General features: G+C 40.5%; 1 protein-coding gene across 1 annotated transcript; it reads right to left on the bottom strand.

Moving 5' to 3' along the window:
- Window positions 1-17,114: 17,114 nt before the first annotated feature.
- LOC311223564 (zinc finger CCHC domain-containing protein 12-like) lies at window positions 17,115-18,173 on the bottom strand (the record flags this gene model as incomplete). Its single annotated transcript, XM_084308344.1, has 1 exon — window positions 17,115-18,173. One exon carries the CDS (start codon window positions 18,171-18,173, stop codon window positions 17,115-17,117), a length of 1,059 nt encoding a protein of 352 aa, XP_084164470.1.
- Window positions 18,174-22,134: the final 3,961 nt, after the last annotated feature.

Raw genomic sequence — 22,134 nt, forward strand, 5'->3', positions numbered from 1 at the left:
ATCCATCTCCTAGATCCACCTTCTAGATCCACCTTCTAGATCCACCTCTTAGATCCACCCTCTAGATCCACCCTAGTAGATGCACCCTTTAGATCCATCCTTTAGATCCACCTCCTAGATCTGATTAAAGAAGATTATGTCATGTCTAAATAAATAAAAATGTTAAAATGTACATTCAATCCATTCTTTCTTTCTTTCTTTTTTTACTTTGGGTAAAGCATGGGGGTTGTTCATATATATAACTTAAACTGTGGATCGAAAATAAGGCTTTTAGTTTCAAAATGGCAGCACAATTAGTTGACATAAGACAACACAAAGAAATAGATTAGATTAGATTAAAATGTATTGTCATTATACAGCACAAGTACACTACAACGAAGGTTTGTCATCCAACCAGAGTGCAAATGTAACAGTAAAGTAAAATAGTAGTATACATGTATTAAGGTATTAAGGTGATTAAAGTATAAAGTAAATAAATAAACTAGGTATATATAGTACATTTGTTAGTACAAACTTTTTACCAATATACTTACAAAGGTACTTACAAACATGTTTGAAAATGAGGACCATTGTGTTTTACATTTTACATTTAGTCATTTAGCTCATGCTTATGAATTCTGAAAGGCCTCTCTCATTAGTATTTCCAGGCGAGTTTTGCTGATAGTGATTATTTAAAACCTTTATTTAAAACTGGAAGAACAATTGAGGTTTCCCTCATTTACAATGATGTCGAGTGTACAGACAAGCTACATACATTTTGTTATTTAGCTGATGCTTTTATCCAAAGCAACTTAGAACTTCTGTACGATGTCAGCAGGAAGGGTACAACTCTTTCAGCTGAGTAACAATGTTCATCCAGTGTTGAAACTTGGGTGCTGCAGCAGTGGCGTTGTTAGCCCTGGGCTTCCGGGGATTTAGCCCCGGATGTTTTTCTCCTAGCCCCGGAGCTAAAAAATTAAATAAAAATGTGTTTAAATTTTTTTTTTTTTATTTTATTATTATTATTTTTTTCGATGGCAGCATCCCCATTGTCTGTGTGTTTGGTATTTTTTGTTGGTTTTTAGTACTTTTAAACATCCATTTTTAGTAAGTAGTAGTGTTCATTTGATCCTATAATTTTTTCATTCACCGATTTGTGGACTGAAAGGCCTGAAAGGCGCCTTATAAATAAAATACATTGTTATTATTATTATCATCTAGGAGGGAAAAGACACTTTGAATAGTAAGGACTGCATCTCTGCTTGTCCTGGCCAGGAAACACTTTGCAACTGTGATCTCCTCTGGCAGTAGTTGGATATTGTAATGTGTGGCGAGGGGTTGCAGCAATTCCACTGAGAGAAACTGGTCTGAGGCTGGATAACATGCCTGTATGCCTCTCATAAGTTGTTCTCCAACTCATGAGAACCTGCTCTCAAGCTCTTGCTGTTGAGGACTGGATAGAACAGTCTCTGTCTCAGCTGATCTCCTGAGCTGAGGTCTGAGCTTATGCCACAAGATGACTCAACTACATACTCGTTCATCCTTTTCTGCTTCCTCCTTTGGCTGGTAGTATGTTCCTCAATCCCAAGGCCATTACATATGGCCTTTGTCCTGTCATACATGTCCACTGCCATCTCTGAGGTGCGATAACCTTTGAGTGTGTCCTGCACTACACTGAAAAAACGGGAAAGAGCAGGTCTTTGAATTTACATTAATACAGTTAGTGCATGCAACAAATTAATTTATAATCCATTTGTGATCATGTTTTAATCAAGTAAACTTCCGTTGTTTATGGAGAATGTTGAATTTACTGGTTTCTCTCGCGTTGATTGAAAACTGACAACTCAGTTAAATTGAGTTGAGTCACCAACCGGAAATGGTATTTGACTGCCAGAAAGTGTGATGGACTCGTTGAGAAAGAACTCCAGAATTGAAAGTAAGTTCATCAAATTGATTTATGTTGGTGTTCAAGTGGGCACTGGGCAACATTTCCTCTAACGTTATATTGCTGTTTTCGTACAGTATGTAACTTAACCATTTCAAAAGTCTTGGTGTTTCTTGTCAATGCTAACTTGGCTAACGTTGTTTCATTATGCTCTGTCTGTATAAAGGGGCTACTAACGTTAGCTAGTTTGAGGTTCATTATGCCTGGGTCCAGTTACTTGTGCAGGTCCAGTTACGCATGCTTAATGTAGCTGGGCAGCTAGCTAATGTTAGTTAGTGCCTCTAGCTAACGCATGCTTAATGTAGCCGGGCAGCTAGCTAACGTTAGTCAGTGCCTCTAGCTAACGCATGCTTAATGTAGCCGGGCAGCTAGCTAACGTTAGTCAGTGCCTCTAGCTAACGCATGCTTAATGTAGCCGGGCAGCTAGCTAACGTTAGTCAGTGCCTCTAGCTAACGCATGCTTAATGTAGCCAGGCAGCTAGCTAACGTTAGTCAGTGCCTCTAGCTAACGCATGCTTAATGTAGCCGGGCAGCTAGCTAACGTTAGTCAGTGCCTCTAGCTAACGCATGCTTAATGTAGCCAGGCAGCTAGCTAACGTTAGTCAGTGCCTCTAGCTAACGCATGCTTAATGTAGCCGGGCAGCTAGCTAATGTTAGTCAGTGCCTCTAGCTAACGCATGCTTAATGTAGCTGGGCAGCTAGCTAACGTTAGTTAGTGCCTCTAGCTAACGCATGCTTAATGTAGCTGGGCAGCTAGCTAACGTTAGTTAGTGCCTCTAGCTAACGTATGCTTAATGTACCTGGGTAGCTAGCTAACGTTAGTTAGTGCCTCTAGCTAACGTATGCTTAATGTACCTGGGTAGCTAGCTAGCCAACGCTAGTTATGGTTAATTATGGGCCCGGTCACACATGTGCGAAAAATAGAATGGGAGGCGCATTTTCTCCCACGATAATTTTGCGAATGTGTGACTGGGCCCTAACGTTACTTAGCTAGCTAGCTCACTGTGTTATTGTCTAAATACTAGCTAGCTAAATGAAGTCCCATAGGTCACGGTGATGAACAGAAGTAAGCTCAACACTGCAGTGATCAGTGAAATTAATGTTTGTTTCAGGTTCATGGTAGAGGGGTCTACGGTCAAATTGTCTCCTTGTATTTAAAGATATATCCATTAATTATGAATTGATAGCACTAGTACATTTCCATAATGTTTTGAATTGTTAGTGCAGTAGACCTTTTTATTAGAATTATAGATCAGAGCTTTAATAATGTAACTAATGGACTTGATTTGTCTCTGTGCTCAGTGATGCACAGTGATCAGACTATGCATCACTATGCCTCACTGCATCACTGAGCACAGAGTGACGGTTACCATCTTCCTGGACTTTTACTTTTAAAACAACATTGTCAATATTACACTTACAATACACTTAATGTAGATCTGTATTTTTTACTGTATTTATATTAGCATGTACATACATTACATAGGAAATGTGAATCCCGGACCGTATTTAATTTTTATTATTATTTTATTCTTTATTCTTAGGCAATTTTTTGTTCTTTGTGATTTGTTTTGTCTACATAAATGTTTACTGTGAGCAATTTGTAGTGCCAAATTTCCCTCGGATGATTAAAGTATTTCTATTCTATTCTATTTATGTTACAGGGTTAGGTGCTGGGAATGTGGAGATGTAAGTGGTGCACAGAAACTGTATCAAGTAGGTTCAAGCTTTTGCATCACTACAGGTTAAGGCATCCACGATTTGGAAGTAGTTCTCCCTTTCAAGTCAAGTCAAGAGTTTTAATTGTCACGGCATACAGGTATACAATGAAATGCGGGTGGTCTTGCCCGCAACGATGTGCAATATATCCATGTACGTACCTGCACTGCCCATGTACATTTAAGACGTGGAATGCCATTATTGTCCACCACAATAAAACCCATTCCACTGGGGTCACTCAGAAAAAGAAGGCAATATATGATGTCTAATAACTTTTTTGTGTGTCTACAGAGTAAAATACTTTGAAGATGGCGACTCCTGTGATCCTTAAGATCATCTTGACTGATGGCAGCTCTCAGAGATTGACTCTCTCACATGGATTCCCTGCATCCATTGATGGCCTTGTTATTGAAGTGAAGAAACAGTGTGGACTTCAGGGCAGCTTCAGACTTCAATTTAAGGACTCCTTGTTTGGAAATGATTTCCTTAACACTTTGGTCGCCAGGCTTATATTCTTAATAAACCATCCCACGCCAGCTCTATTTGTCTATGGAGAAGTTCCCCTTCTTTGCAGGGATATAACTTTTTAAATTGTATTGCTAAATTGACATTACTATGGCCCATTCAACATCAAGTATCTATTGTTCAGGGTGTAGCAACGTTATACTTTTTCATTCACATATTCATACTAAAATACGGTCTAAAGTATAAGTATGTTTTTATCGTTTTCTGCAGCTTTCTCCAGAACGTGATTTATAGCCCTAAATGCATTATATTGACGATTGTATACAGTTTGATAGCAATCGGCGCGAGATAAAAAATGTCAAATGGACGTGCTTCTAGAAGTTACTACTTATCATCTGATGTCGACCGGATGGGGGCAGGGGGTCGTTTATAATTCCGTGGCCAACGTTAGATGATTCATCTAGTGTGGGTGATATGATCATCAGAGCAGTTTATATCGAACACGTTAAAAAATAACGCTGAATCTTACCCCAGTCTCCTCGGGCCGTTGGGCGATGAGCGTGGATCAGAAATATTCCTATTATGGGATGTAGAAATATGCGATCCATCTCCAGGTTGTATAATAGTATATATGTCCAAATCATGTTGTTTATCGAGTTATTGGTAACAGATTGCTATCCATTGCGTCTAGCTTGAGTCCTGGGACTATTAGCGAGTGATCGGACCGAATTGGAATGAGCACCAGCTTCCATTTCCTGTTTCCTGTCTGGGCGATCCGCCGATCGGCCACCAGATGGCGCTCTTGAACCGTTGGAGAGTTGAGAGGGGATCAACAGTAGATCTCAAGTCTCCGCGGGAGAAATATGATTGCGATCACAGATTTTTGAAATATTGATATCAAAGACGTGGTACGGCGTCTTTGGCAGAATGAGCATGGCGAGGAATGACGTGGTAAGGCGTTTTTGGCGACCATAGTGTTAACCTTACCTCCATTTCAGAACTAGAAGACAAAGGTACTCTTAAAGTTGTGGATATGTCAAGGCCCATTGTTCTCTATCCAGTCCTAAACCCCCAAGCTCTCCGTCCTTTCTCTGGAAATACCTCTCTGCTCTCGTCGGATGGATCTACTGTGGATACAGATATAATGTCATGGATTGAGTCTACAACGTCCTCTTGGCCTACTTCTCAAGTGCCTGAATCTGTGGATCCAGATGTACTGCCATCAATTGAGTTTAGGAGCTCACGGTCCTCTTGGCCTGCTGTTTTTCATGTGCCTAAGTTCCCCTATGATGCTGAAATAAAACTTCAGCAGGCAAATTTAGCTTATAGTCAAAATGGCACTGTACTTACCCCTGATCCCAAGTTGAAGTCAGCCATCCTTGATGGTTTAGTGCAGGAAATTGTTCTGTATAAAGTCTATGTCAGTGATACGGAGATGGAACAAACAGCCCAGAGTCTTATCAAGGCACATCCATGTTTAACTGAGAAGGGGTCCAGCACTGGATATGGCGCATGGAAGATGAGTTTAAAATATAAATTGGGTAACTACCGCAGAGAGCTGAGACAACTGGGCTGCCCAGAGGTGACGGTGAACTCTTTAAGAAACAAACCAACAGGAAAGCGTGCAGCCTTTGGTGTCAAAAAGGCCAAGAGAGCAGAGGTTAACTTCTGCCCACCATACCCGTCAGCAGAAACTGAGGCAAGTCTGGAGGCCATGCAGAAAGATCTACTCTTGGATGTGAAGAAGAGGAACAACAGATGTTGTGTGAAACTGAAGATGGAGAAGACTTTCGCACATAGAAAACCTGAAGTCGTCCGTGATGCACCAATGGTGGAGCCTTTCATGGCAAGGTGGCCAGCTCTCTTTGAAGTCAGTGAGGTATGGCTTATCTCATCTTGGATTTGCTGTTGATAACGTTACAAGGGAAGTCTTGGGTCCATTGTCAAACTGCTAATATGATTGTATATTTCGTTGTGCTATATCTCCCCCTTCCTGATCGGCTGTATATATAACAGTGGCTTTTTACCCTCTAACCATTTTATTCTGATTCCTGTGCTTTTTACCTGTTTTCAGATCAATGCTGAATTCAAGAGAATCACCACCATGCCACTTCAGTCCAAGTTCCTGTCTCAGCTTGATCTCCACTCTGACAACCTGACAAAGCTGTTCCAAAAGAGGAGAGGACAGCTAGGGGAAAGCTCAAAACACAAATGGCTGACGTAAGTGCTAACTGGTCCCACTGTCATGAAAAACCTGTAAAGTTATGAATTATGGCTGTTTTGGGGGAATTAAGATATTTTTTTATCGAGGAAAGGCTATGGAAATGAATTTTTTTGTTACCACAAATGATTGGTAAAGAGGGCAATCAAATTGTACAGGAGGCCATGAGTGCTTTTATTTTTCATCTTTTTCCTTTCACTATTTGCATCTTTTTGTCTCAGTTTGAACCTTTCCTCTAAAATCAGGTATAGTACCGCTTTCAAACCAGGGGCGGAGCTAGGGGGTGGCTACTTGGGCTCAAGCCCCGAATGTTTTCTGAAAAGCCCTGAATCTTTTTTTTTTTTTTTTTTTTTTTGACAATTCATCATTGTTACATGAAAATATGTTTGCACCAGATTTAGCAGAAGCTAATTTCCATCTGTGGTCTATTCAGCTGCTAACTGAATTTGAGTGAGTTAAGTCTTGGTGTCATGGTAGACTCAGACCTAAGCTTTAAATCACAATCAACAAGTTGACAAAAACTTAATTCTTCCACCTTAGAAACATAGCTAAAGTACGGCCATTTATAAATCAAAAGGACGCTGAAAACCAGATCCATGCCTTTATTTCAAGCCAACTCGACTACTGTAATGCACTCCTTACCGGCCTCCCGAAGAAATACGATGATAACTATTTTATTGCAATGCACTATTGCATTATTTTATTCTATTTTACTAACTATTTTATTGCACTGCACTATTTTACTTTGTATCAGTGAATCATAGACGCCTGGCCATAAGAGCATTCGGAGCATCTCTGCTCTCCCACTATTGAACTTGGGGGAGCAAAGGTATGCTCTTGCTCCACCACTTTTTGATCATATGAAAAATATGATATATCCCCCCCCAATATATAAATCTAACCATAACTACTGAGTTAACTGAGTTTTATAGTGAAAAGAGCAGCTTTATTGGTCAAGATTGAAGGCTCTATATTGCAGGAAATTGCACGTACAGGTTAATTAAAGTAAAAAAAAAATCTGCCGTGGAGGGGGTCAGGCACGACCCCCTCCACGGCAGATTTTTTTTTACTTTAATTAACCTGTACGTGCAATGATGCTTGATATTGGCTTTTTTACCGATACCGATATTCCGATATTGTCCAACTCTTAATTTCCGATACCGATATCAACCGATATCAACCGATACCGATATATGCAGGGTTTCCCCCCCAAAAAACTGAATAATTTCAGGTAACTAACAATTTCACTGGATATATATATAACAAATATTGTTATTGTTTTTTCTTTTTTTTAAACGATACCGATATTTTCCGATATCTCATTTTACTGCCGATATCGGCCGATAATATCGGTCGGCCGATAATATCAGACATCCCTAGTATTAACTGTTTTTACTGTTTTTAAATTGCTGTTATGCTGTAATGGACATCTGAATCTCCCCTCAGGGATAAATAAAGGTTTTCAATCAATATAGTGTTAGCCCTTGTTTAACCTTTGTCTGTTTTCTACAGGGTATGTATGAAGATGTCATCAACAAGGCCATCGAAGACACCACTGTGGGGTTTTATAGATCATGCTTCAAGTGACGAACCAGAGAACATACGAAGGCATCAAGATATTGGAAGGTCTGGATAATGGCGCATTAGCTGTTGCAATGCTGTTCGGACTGATGATGCCTTGCAGGTCTTGGGATATTTCATATGTTTTGGCTAATTTTGATTTAAATTGTATAATTCCCATTTTAAAATGTTTTTCCATGGTATGTTTGGTATCTTTTTTTTCAGCACAGCCTCACATATATGACCTGACAGTTCGTTTTCATATTGTATAATACTGTATATACTGTATACTGCATAATGTACAACACAAAACACAAAATCGGATTGAGAAAATGTGTTATTTTTAGTATGAACCAATGCAAACATATCAAATCAAGGATATAAAACAGTGGAAATGCACCCTCAGGTAGCATATTTATATAAACAAAAGAGAACAGATCAGAATTCAATTTACAAAGCATTATTTTCTCCATACACAGGTAATAAACACAGACGAAATTTTCATTCTCAACTGGAAATGATCACCAGCATGCTTTTTTTTTTTTTTTTTTTACAAAAAGTCAGTAATGTAATTTTTTTTACAAAAAAAAGTTAAACAAAATGTTTTACAGTAAAAAAGTAAAAAATAACTAAATAATTAAATTGTGGGATATTCAATATACATATATACAGTACACATATGACTAGAGTGCAGTCATATAGAGTGCAGGATGCCTGAGGCGTATCCAAAAAAAATATTGCACCTGTCAAACTGTAACGCCTTTTGACAGGTGTTACCTGTGTATAAGTGGCATGGGGGTCTAGCTGCGGTCCTGGGGGTCTGCACGGCATGAACCGGAGGGGCTGAGGGGCTGGATCAGGATCACTGTCGGTCTTCCAGGGCGTCTGATCTCCTGCCTGGGCTGGACGTCTTGGCCTGGCCTGGGTTGTCCTGCGTCGGACTGGAGCAGGCTGCTCATCATGTCTGCACATAAATGGCACACACATTGTACATATAAAACACTGCTCATACAACACACACACACTGTATATACACTCAATATTCCATTCTGTATATATTGCGTACAAAGTCTGCAAACCTAGTAATAAGGGTTAGGGTTAGGGTTGGCTTGGGCACGCCCTGCCCCCCTAGATGTCCCAGGCAAATCATTTCCGTAGACAATGACATGTAAAAAATTATAAATACATTATTTTCAACTTGTATGAACAGAGTAATAACTAAAACAAAAGCACTAATAATAATAATAATAATAATAATAATAATAATAATAATAATAATAATAATAATAATAATAATAATAATAATAATAATAATAATAATAATAATAATAATAATAATAATAATAATAATAATAACAATAATAATAAGTCTCTCACCTGTCTTGGTTAGCCCTCTTTCCATGTCTCACTGAACTGGTTGAAGGCAGGGCTTCTGATCCTTCTGCTCCTTGCTCCTCCTCACTGGATCGTCAACGTTAGCACAAACTAGCTCAAACTACTACTACTAAAACGTCTACTAATACTACTACTACTGCTACTACAACTACTACTACTGCTACTACTACTACTACCACTACTATTACTGCTACTACTACTGTTATAAAAGTCGAACTACTAACTACTAACTGTCCGACAGAAATTAGCTAGTGGACGAATTGTGCAGGCTTCTTCTACACTTCTTTTCTGGCAGTAAACTTCCGCCTCCTTCGTCACTTCCTCCCAATCTTTTCCGTTTCATTCTAGCACAAAAAAATGGCCAAGATATTGATAAAAATGTAAAGCATGTAAAATTATATCTGGCACATTTTACGCGTGCGTAAAAGTTTATTTAGCATCGAATTGAAATGATCCTGGTTCAGTCATTTATTGGTTTATCAAGACAAAATAAAAAGTAGCGTGTAGTTTCAAGGCCACGTCATAATGCCACGCTGAAAAAAACCCGGAAATGGACTACGTTTTCGGTACAGAGCGTCACAAACTGATGACGTCACTTCATCACGGCGCCGTTAGCCGCGACCGGGAACCGTTAAACCTCAGCTACCCTTCGCAGCTCCGCTACACCTTTGAGGTAGTCCAAAAGATTTTCATGGAACTGGATGGAGGTAAACTTTCAAACAAGGCACTCGCTTTAAAAAAACAGGCTCTTTCAGTGAAAGCATGTTGAAAATGTTAATTAGCTAAAAACGTGTTGACCGACGGAGAGAGACAGACAGACAGTGATAGACATTGGGCCCACTTGTTCTATGCGCCGCCGAGGCATCTTAAAGGAAAACTCCAAAATTTTTGGAAATTAGCTTATTTAACATCTTCCCTGGAGTTGGACAAGAAGATACTGGTACATACCTTTTTCGTCTCTCTGCATGCATTGGGCTTAGGGAACGCCTGGGCCCCGTTCCCCGTACCTGGCTAACTGAGTTAGCCGGATAATTTCCAGTATAGCCTGACTTAAGCCGGACCTTTCTGTTCCCCGACGCTCGATTGTCCAAATCACCATGACAACAGATCAAAAAGTTTGAGCCTGGTCGAGAGCAGGCTTAAGTTCAGTTAGCTGGATGAACCATGGCCACGCCCCCGCAAAGAAATGACAGCTTGCTTCCTGAAATGATTCTCACAGTCTAGGATCTGCATTATACCATTCTGAATTACGTTTTTGTGCTTCATTCTTCCAGAGGGGGCTTTTGAAATGTAAAATAGACCCAAAATGCTGATACTAAATTCACGTTGTCCTAAATAATGCACGTTATATATACCGTGGCGCTCGCTAGGTGCGATGTACACATTATGTGGTTATTTTAACAACGCGCAGCATTGCAAATGTGAATCCTGCTGGGATATTTTTAATGATTGAAACCTATCGCTCGTTTGGCTCTGATTCCTTTCATATTCTCCGCTGTGGGAGCGCCTGAATTGTGTTTCATTCAAGCATAAAATTGAAGTGTCTATGCGTGGATTGTGGTTTTTGTGGATTATGAATTACGAGGAATCTGAGGATTGTTGAATTGTATCATCACTCACACGTTATTGTGATATTGTAACTGGGATTAATGCATTTGAGAATAAAGAGATAAAACTTCATTCAAAAGAAAAATATTCTAAACACGGGTCTCTTGTCCATTGATGGTCTTGGATACACAATGGATATATCCCGTCTGGCACAGTGGTCCAACGGCCAGTGTTCACTCCTGGCAAGCCGGCGACCTGAGTTCGAGACCCTGCGTTTCCAATATGATTTTTTTTGGAATATAATATTAATGATTATACGCAAAAGTAGCCTAGTTTTAAGTTAAAATATTATAAATCTACATGCATTGAGGATGTCATTCTTTATATAGCTCTCAACGTGCACCAAATTGAAGTATTTACATTTCAAAAAGAAAACTAGAAGAAGTGGGATTCGAACGCGGGTCGTCCGTGTGAAAGACAAAATGCTCGACCATCAGACCACGGTGGCAGACAAATGAAGCATCAACCATACATCCACCAATGGATAAGAGAGCCGTATCCTTATTCTGAAACTGTTGAACTAATTATTTTCGCTAGCAAGATCTCATTTGATTATCCATTCCATGAACCTACTGCCAGCAGGGCACGTTTAAAGAAATATAATCTGATTGATTGATTGATTGGGGTAATGAGGGACTTAAAATGTGCCTATAGATTATGCATTTAACTTGTCGGCGAGGCTATTGAGCCGTACTGCAATCTGTTAATAAAGTTTTAAATCAATCAATCAATCAATGCCGTTAGAAAATCAGGATCTCTGCTCTCGACGCTTGCTGTCTTCTCAGCTGAGGCGGGCGCGCGCACTGATCCTGAGTATCAAGTCTGGTTCGAGTTAACGAGACTGAATCCACCTTCGAGGAACAGGAAAATCCCGGCTTCAAACATCGGGTTAATTGAATCTGGATAATGGGACTCTTGATCGACTTAGTTGAACCAGGTACGGGGAATAGGGCCCAGTGGTTCCAATTGACAGCAACAACAAACACCTAAAAATACATATTTTTTTAACATTACATTTGAGGTGGAACAAACTATATTGAATGGGTTTTTGAAAGTCCTTTACAGACATAGCTAGCATAGAAGGTCTAGCTATCACATAAAGGCCTTTTCCCCATACTCTGTGCTATTTTCAGTGGTACTGTGACATAAATTGGGGGTGGTGAGGTTTGAACCGTGCTAAAAAGGGGAAGTTGACCTAAAAAATGTAGGGTGTTATGTTGGATGAGAAATTGACATGGAAACCTCATATAATGTACATAAAAAATAAGGTAGCCAAGAGTGTTTTTGTTTTGAACAAGGCAAAGAATGTGCTTGATTATAATTCTATGCGAATATTATATTGTTCACTCATCCTAGCATATTTTAGTTACTGTGGGGTAACCCGTATGAAAGCAACATAAAGCCCTTATTTATATTACAGAAGAGAGCAGTAAGAATAGTTCACAGTGTAGATTAAGGAGAACATACCATCGAATTATTTATTAAATCCAGACTATTGAAACTTAAAGAGTTAGCTGAAATACAGACTTTATTAGTTTTGTTTAGAGTAAAATGCAGAGTATTACCATCAAATATACAGAGGTTGTTCGTTCCCTAAACTTTCACACCCCCCATGCAGTGTTTTGACACCTAACCGGGCCCCTACACACACACCCCCTCGAACAGAGACACAGACCCACATAGATGGATCTTTTCAACACTTTATATTTTCAGGACACTATCACGTATAACTTTTTATATAATTATTTGTTCAAAGCATGCTCAGATAGAGAATCACAGATTCTCAGAACAGTAAGTTAAGGAGGGCCAGATTGCTTGGAGTTGGTATAGATGAATAGATGAAACACTCTCTTGGTCAACTCACATTAACAATATTGTAACAAAAATTAGCAGAAGTATTTCAATTATTAGACGGAATGCCTATTTTTTAACAGACACATCTACCAAGCATGTCTTACAATCACTAGTTTTGTCACATCTGGACTACTGTCCAGCATTCTGGTCAAATGCATCCAAACAAGACTTAAAAAAAAATACAGCTTACTCAAAATAGAGCTGCAAGACTTGTCTTGCATAGCTCAATTAGAAACAGTGTTGAGAAAACTTAAGACAATGTTGGTGAATGAGAGTCAATGAGAGACTAGTGTGTAGTCTTATTTTGTTTATGAGAAATATTTATACTTTACATAAACCTGTGTGCCTCTTTTTCAGCTGGTGCTTATTAGTGATGGTCTTGGCTATGGCACTAGACAAGCCTTGAGGGGTCGGTTGGCCCTGCCTAGACCCCGAACTGAAACCTTAAAGAAAACTGTAATGTACAGGGCAGTGTCCTACTGGAATAGACTTCCACAATATTTGGTTTCAATTACCAGTAAGGTGGGATTCAAGAGGAGACTATGAGTGGCTGTAATGCAGAAAGAGATTGATTTTGGCTGGGTCTAATCTATGTCTAATGAATGGGTTCTTGTGTTGGGTTATGTGTTGTTTTGGAATGTGTTTGTCTAGTGGTTATGAGGAGTATTAGAGTATGAGTGTATGGAATGTTGTGCTGTTTTTGAGCACGTTTTAGTTTTCTCAGAGATGTCTTTGTTGTTTTATTGCTACACGTTAACAATTCTAATGATTTTATGCTACATTCATAAACATTAACCCCTAGCCCCTTAACACTTTGGCTGCCGGAAAACGCCTAAACACGTCATTCCCGGCCATGCTCAAGTTGCCGAAGACGCTTTACAGCGTCTTTGATATCAATATTTCAAAAATCTGGGACCGGATTCATATTTCCCCTCCGCTGGCCTGAGATCCACCAGGAGGACCCACTGAGCTCTCTGGCGGTTCAGGAGCGCCATCTGGTGGCCGATCGGCGCAATCGCTGAACAGGAAGTGTCGTAGAGGTTGTGCTGGTCGCCCGTATTACTTCCAGGCACTCGCTATAGGTCCCGAGGCTCGATCTCGACACACTACATAGCGATCGATTGCAAATAACTCGATAAACAACATGATTTGGACGTATATACCATTATACAAGCTGGAAATGGACCGGGTAAATCTACATCCCATAATGATAACATTTCTACTCTACGATGATCGCCCAACGGCGCGCGGAGACTGGGGTGAGTTTTAGCGTGTAAAATTACCGTCTTCGATACTAACTGCTATGATCAACATTTGACCCACATTAGATGATTGGTATAACGCTGCCCACGGAATTATAAACGCCCCCTAGCCCATCCGGTCAACATCAGATGATGTGTAGTAACTTCTAGAAGTACGTCTAGTTGGAATTTTTTATATCGCGCTGATTGCCATAAAACTGTATTGCATCATCAATATAATGCATTTGGGGCTATAGATCACGTTCTGGAGAAAGCTGCAGAAAGAGATGAAAACATACTTATACATTAGACCATACTTTACTATGAATATGTGAATGAAAAAGTTTAACGTTGCTACACAATGAACAATACATATAGGACTTTGAATGGGCCCTAATAATGGCAATGTAGCAATAGAATTTAAAAAGTTATAGCCCTGCAAAAAAGGGGACTTTCTCTATAGACAAATAGAGCCGGCAACCTACGGTTGATAATGAATTTAACCCATGGCAGCCAAAGTATTAACTCAGATATATATGTTGTGTGAATTAAATGGAGGGAATTGAATGTCCATTATACAAGTGCCCTTATAGGTTAGAATAATTGAACGTTTTATTAACCATAGCCTTTGTGAGTAGACTTAAGGTTACAGTGGATTTGGGATCTGATCCGTTAATTCTAGTACCTGTTTTAAATTCTGTTCATGTAACCCCTTCCATTGTGTGAACTAAAAATATGCTATGAGTAAAATGTTGTACACTAACTTTCATGTTACAAAGATATAAACCATTTGTATTTGAATGATGACTGTAAATGTGACTATAGTTGAGTTTGCATGTCCCCTAATCTTCACGCCCCATGCAGTGTTTTAGCACCTACGAGGGGCCCTGTTCGCACCCCCGAACAGAGACACACACCCTCACTGACACACAGACCCAGATAGACAGATCTTTTCTGTACTTTATATTTTCAGCCCAACTCTTTAAGCTATCATATATAGTGTAATATATGTGTAATAATTAATGTGAATAATACAAAACACTGTAATGCAACCTTTTTAAAGAATCTATTTTAAATAAAAACACTTCACAGGACCGTATTAACGATATATTCAAACCCTAGACCCTTGCAGGCTAATGAAATGGTGCACTTTGGCACCCAAAGAGCATTAAGGGATACATTTGTAATTTTCTTTTGCTTAAACACAAGTGTATAAAGATTATGTCTTTATCCAAGAAACTAAAATATAGACATACATACATTTGTAATTTTCTGAAGACAATTATCTAAAGATTGTGACATTGTATTTTACATTTGGCATTTGGAATACACAAAATGTATTTTATTCTTAATTCTGTAACTTAGACCATATACACACACAGACACACACACACACACCTTGGGGGGACTGTGAGGTCTACAGAAACGGGAAGTCGCAGGGTCGTAAATCTGCTTTTGGCAGGAGGTGAATACTCTAGTTTTAGGCTTCCCATTGGCCCTAGTCATTCTTCTGGCTACTATGACAGCTACAGGGGCTGTCACTTCAGAGAAGCTGCATTTAGACAGAGGGAGAAATATTCAGTCTACTGAGAGGAGACAACCTACAGTGTGGAGACATACAGAGCTTGGGGAGTATTCTTTCTACACACCAACAGCAGACAGACACATTTGAAATGCTTATTCTTAAGATACACTTATTCTGAACACAGATATATTGAACATTTCTGAAGCATAATACATTCTTAAGAAATACACAAAATGTATTTTATTCTTAAGATATACATATATTCTTAATTCTGTAACTTAAACCGCACACATTTAATCTTAAGATTGTTGTGAAACTATATTCTGAAGATACACACACACAAAATACCTTCTGAAGATATTGTATTTTTCTTAAGACTTTTGGAATACACACATTTATTGTGAAATGTTTAATCTGAAAACCTTGGAATACATACAATCTGAAAAAAAACGTTTGAATCTTAAGACTTTTGGAATACACAAAATACATATTGTGAAGAAACACTAATACATATTGTGAAGATATTGTATTTTTCTTAAGACTTTTGGAATACAGAAATACATATTGTGAAAACCTTGGAATACACACAATCTGAAAAAAAAAAATAATTTAAATCTAAAAAAAAAAAAAATAATAATCTTTTATTTCTGACAATAAAAAAAACTTATTTTGAAAAACTTGGAATACACACAATCTGAAAATAAAACTTTTGAATCTTTTATTTTGAAGGACCTTTTTTTTTTTTGAAAAAAAAAACTTTTATTTTGAAAAAAATCTGAAAACTCCTCCCCTTCCGTAACCAGATGTCCCTCCCCTTCCGAAACCGGATGTCCCTCCCCTCGAAACCGGATGTCCCGCCTCCTTGAATCCTTGACCAATCAGAGAAGGGGGCGGGACTTAAGGTCATAAATCATCTCAAAGGGGCGTGGCTACAATCAATCAAACTTTCCTTATAAGGAGTGACACATGGTGCATACTAATTCTCTCTCTATAGTTTCAGGGTCTTTGCTATGTAGTTTCACTTCGCCCATACTGGAATCCTCAGACTGTTTATGTCTGGCTCCAAGGGTTTTCAAGACTACCTTGTAGCCTTATGGCAGAGATTGGTAGTTCTGAGATGTGGTGTCTGCGTACCGCTTGTACAGGATATCTAGGGCATTTGTGCCTATCAGCGCTGATGACAGTGAGGAGCGCATATCAGGTACAATCAGCGCTAGGGTGGGCGCTTCGATGTCTACTCCGAAGATGCTCTTGGGAAACTTGATTGTAGTCTCGACGTAGCCGAGGTAGGGAATTTCCTGACCGCTGGCTCCTTCCACTTCAAGCAGGTCGTATAAGGAGTGGATGGGTAGATGAGACATGTTCTCTTGATAGAAGGAATTCGGGATCGTTGTCACTTGGGAGCCTGTATCGAGTAAGCAGCTGCACTCTTTACCTTCTATGGTTACTTGTGCAGTGCATTTAGCTCCAACCAGTCCTTTTGGTAGGGCTACTTCTTTGGTATGGGAGGTCGAGCACATATTGGAGGCTCGCCACTTCCGTCTGGGACATCTCTCTCGTGACTCAGTTCCCGCCTGTCCCTCAGCAGAAACTGTCTTCAGTTTAGTTGGAGGCTTTGTTTTCAGCGTCCCATGCATGCTGTTTCTCCTCTAGTAATTTCTTTTTCGAGACCACCAGAGAGGGGTTTGGTTCACTCTCGCAGTGGGGTCTTATGTGTCCGTCTTCTCCACATCTGAAGCAATACCAGGGTCTTGGTGTATTGCTCGTGTAGTTCTTTGGGTTTGGAGTCTCTGACTTTTGGAACTTGGGAGTACCTCTGTCAGTCGTCGGCTTCGGTTTAACTGATGCCGGGCCTTCGTGCTTGGGAGCTGGCCTCGCTTGTCTTTTCTTGTTGTCGTTCGGTATTCTTGTGAGCTGTGTCTGTAGGTCTGCAACTAGAGCCTTTAAACTTTGGACTTCAGAGCTGGTGTCCGGAATTGGCTGTGAAGTGCATTCCTCTTCGCATTGGTTCCAGATGCCCTGGTAGTTACTCGATACCCTTGGCTTTGAAACGTTGAGGTACTGCCTCATGCGGCTTTCTTTGGAAGAGCGCTTGTCTTCTGCTGTGCGGAGTAACAGGAGGAACTCTGCAAAGGTAGGTGAGTTTCTCTTTCTCTGTTCTAACTGCAGCTCGGTTATCATGGTGTTGTCCCAGCAGCCTCTGATGAATTGTCTTAGAAGTTGCTGATCAAGATCGGTTGCAGCTACTCCTCCTCTTCTGTAGGTGGTGTTCAGCATCACCTGTAGTCGTGGAAGGTAAGCTGAAGGTTTCTCTCCATTGTTTTGCATTGTATGGAGGTACTTTGCAAAAAGGTCATCTCCATCTTCGACGGTTCCGAAGGCGGAGTCGAGGATCTCCAGGTACGTTCCTGGGGGACATTCAGGTGTCAGGTGTCTTATGATGTCAATGGCGGGTGCCATGAGGCTATCTAGGAGTTTCCGGGACTTGTGTAGATCAGACAATTTTGTGTCTTTGAGGAGAAGCCCCACATTGGAAAACCATGTCTCGTAGTCTACTTCTCTGTCGGGCCGAGGTCTTCGCCCAGAGAAGAGTCTGAGTCTCAGTGATGCTTGGCTGTGCATGGCTGAGTCATCATTTCGCACTATGTGCTCCACAATCATCTTTTGCACCTCAGGTGGGTTGACATCGGAGAGTCTCAGAGCAGGTCGTGCATTCTCTTGAGAGCGCGCTGGTGAAGGAGACCGGCTGTGCTCTTGTCGGACTTGCTGCTCTGGGATTGTTCTGGGTGAGGGGCTAGCTTGTGTTGCAGCCTCTGGAACATGTTGGTATGCCATTTCAAATAGTTCCCCACCTGTTTCTTCGTCGTATAATTCTCCTTCTGTTTCTTCGTCAGTTCGGGGTTCAGGATCGTTCAGGGTGAGGACGTCGCCGATGGTGGAGAGTTCTCTCTTGAGGACTTCTGCAAGGTCTTCGCCACTCTGCTTCGCTATCTCTTTTAGGTCTGAGAGATAAGTCTGTGTAGCCGTGTTGCTGACTACAGGTACATAAACGCTGGCTAAGTCTCTAATGAGATAACTAGCTTTAGCCGTGTTTAGTCGGTAATTGGAAAGTGCTTGCAAGGCTTCGCCACTTTCATATTCTATAATAACACGTGGTTCTGGCTCTGACTCGGAAGGGTCTACGGGGAGCCTTCTACGAATGGAGCCGTGTTTCACCAGAAAATCATTTAGTTCATCGTCAGTGGTAATGCCGATTGTACCGCTGACTATGACCGAATTAGGGATTTTTACGCTGCTAGTTTGAACTACGTCCATCGCTACACGCTATTTAGGTTTCTGACCCTTAGGAGTCACGCTGGAGCTTTGAACCCGTCGGCGGACAACAAAAGAAATTCGAATCCCTCTTAAATACTCAAAAAGGACATCTTTTCAGAAATCGATAAAAATAGAAAAATTGCCATTTCTAGTGCTTTGACATGTAAGGTATAGGTCGCCCAACTTGCTAAACCTAATACGACTTGTAAATACGTTTAATTCTTGCTAGATGGTATGCTTGTAATAATCTCCATTTGCGATAAAAACTACATTGCACGTCACATCCATGGACGCGCGCACACACCAACAGCGCATAGGTGTTAATCACTGAGTGATCTAATATGCATATTCTTCAGCGCGAGAGGGGGGGGTTGTGTTTCTCACTGTCTGTCGTTGATAATATAATCTGGTCCTGCATTATTATTATTATTATCATTCTCTCTCGAGAATACACGGGACCCGACAGAACGTTAATTTATGTATTAAAAGTAGTCTTATGCTTTTCATCCTCGCCCGTGTATATACCCACGTCGCGCTAAAACAACATAAACTACTGTATGGCAGACAGAGTGCGTGTGTATACGAGTTATGAGTTTTCTCGCAGTTCATTCAAGCGCGCATCACGGTCATGACAGCTCTCTAGAGTAGAACGGTGCGCTCACAGGGGCGTAGCTGGAGATTCTGGGCCCCATGAAAGAAACAATTTGTGGGCCCCCCAATCTATTAAAAAATGTGGGACCCCCAATCTATAAAAAAATTTGGGGCATTTGCTGGGCCCTTGGAATCATCCTAACCCCCCCCCCCCCCCAGCTACTCCCCTGCACACACACACACACACACTCTCTCTCTCTCTCTCAAACAGAGAAATCAAAAGAAATCAGTACATTACAGAAGGAATTATACATATACTGTAGACACCATATATACTGTAGACTGTAGACTGTAGACTGGGGCATTTGCTGGGCCCTTGGAATCATCCTAACCCCCCCCCCCCCCAGCTACTCCCCTGCACACACACACACACTCTCTCTCTCTCTCTCTCTCTCTCTCTCAAACAGAGAAATCAAAAGAAATCAGTACATTACAGAAGGAATTATACATATACTGTAGACACCACATATACTGTATACGAAGTGGGGCTTCAAACTTTTTGTTTTGGCTGACAGTAGCAATGGCTACACTTCGGACTTTGCTGTTTACGCCGGGAAGTCAAAGTTCAAATCAGGCATTGGACTGGCGTATGACTCTGTCATGTCCCTGATAAAGCCAGCACACCTCAAGAAAGTACCCATGGGCAAGGGATATCATTTGTATGTCGATAACTTTTATACAAGTCCAAAGCTTTTCAGGGATCTGCATAGCCTGGGTGTCGGAGCATGTGGAACGTACAGAGACAACAGAAAAGAATGCCCCCGCACAGAGGTGAATGCTCTCAAAAAGAAGGATGCTAGGGGCACCATCAGGTGGCTACGTGATGGCCCACTGGTCTTTGTGAAGTGGATGGACACACGTGAAGTCTCTGTTTGCTCCACAATCCACAAGTCATTTGCTGGAAAAACTGTGCTGAGGAGAATAAAAAACAAGCGCAGTGAGACCTGGTCCATTGAGAACATTGCATGCCCAACACCTGTCCTGGAGTACAACAAGTACATGGGAGGCGTTGATTTGTCTGACCAACTCATCCAGTACTACTCTGCACACCACAAGACCATGCGATGGTACAGGACTTTGCTCTATCATTATCTGGACATTGCCGCCACTAACTCCTACCTTCTTCACATGGAGCTCTGCAGAGAGCAGCAGGTGCAGCCGATGACCCACCTGGTCTTCCAGCAGGAGCTGGTAGCTGAGCATACATTCAACAATCTTAAGATTAAATGTGTGCGGTTTAAGTTACAGAATTAAGAATATATGTATATCTTAAGAAATACACAAAATGTATTTTATTCTTAAGATATACATATATTCTTAATTCTGTAACTTAAACTGCACACATTTAATCTTAAGATTGTTGTGAAACTATATTCTGAAGATACACACACACAAAATACCTTCTGAAGATATTGTATTTTTCTTAAGACTTTTGGAATACACACATTTATTGTGAAATGTTTAATCTGAAAACCTTGGAATACATACAATCTGAAAAAAAACGTTTGAATCTTAAGACTTTTGGAATACACAAAATACATATTGTGAAGAAACACTAATACATATTGTGAAGATATTGTATTTTTCTTAAGACTTTTGGAATACAGAAATACATATTGTGAAAACCTTGGAATACACACAATCTGAAAAAAAAAAAAAAGTTTGAATCTAAAAAAAAAAAAAAAAATAATCTTTTATTTCTGACAATAAAAAAAACTTATTTTGAAAAACTTGGAATACACACAATCTGAAAATAAAACTTTTGAATCTTTTATTTTGAAGGACCCTTTTTTTTTTGAAAAAAAAAAAACTTTTATTTTGAAAAAAATCTGAAAACCCCTCCCCTTCCGTAACCAGATGTCCCTCCCCTTCCGAAACCGGATGTCCCTCCCCTCGAAACCGGATGTCCCGCCTCCTTGAATCCTTGACCAATCAGAGAAGGGGGCGGGACTTAAGGTCATACATCATCTCAAAGGGGCGTGGCTACAATCAATCAAACTTTCCTTATAAGGAGTGACACATGGTGCATACTAATTCTCTCTCTATAGTTTCAGGGTCTTTGCTATGTAGTTTCACTTCGCCCATACTGGAATCCTCAGACTGTTTATGTCTGGCTCCAAGGGTTTTCAAGACTACCTTGTAGCCTTATGGCAGAGATTGGTAGTTCTGATATGTGGTGTCTGCGTACCGCTTGTACAGGATATCTAGGGCATTTGTGCCTATCAGCGCTGATGACAGTGAGGAGCGCATATAAGGTACAATCAGCGCTAGGGTGGACGCTTCGATGTCTACTCCGAACATGCTCTTGGGAAACTTGATTGTAGTCTCGACGTAGCCGAGGTAGGGAATTTCCTGACCGCTGGCTCCTTCCACTTCAAGCAGGTCGTATAAGGAGTGGATGGGTAGATGAGACATGTTCTCTTGATAGAAGGAATTCGGGATCGTTGTCACTTGGGAGCCTGTATCGAGTAAGCAGCTGCACTCTTTACCTTCTATGGTTACTTGTGCAGTGCATTTAGCTCCAACCAGTCCTTTTGGTAGGGCTACTTGTTTGGTATGGGAGGTCGAGCACATATTGGAGGCTCGCCACTTCCGTCTGGGACATCTCTCTCGTGACTCAGTTCCCGCCTGTCCCTCAGCAGAAACTGTCTTCAGT

This window comes from Notolepis coatsorum (genome assembly GCF_963971535.1).
Source record: "Notolepis coatsorum genome assembly, chromosome: 1".
NCBI lineage: Eukaryota > Metazoa > Chordata > Actinopteri > Aulopiformes > Paralepididae > Notolepis > Notolepis coatsorum.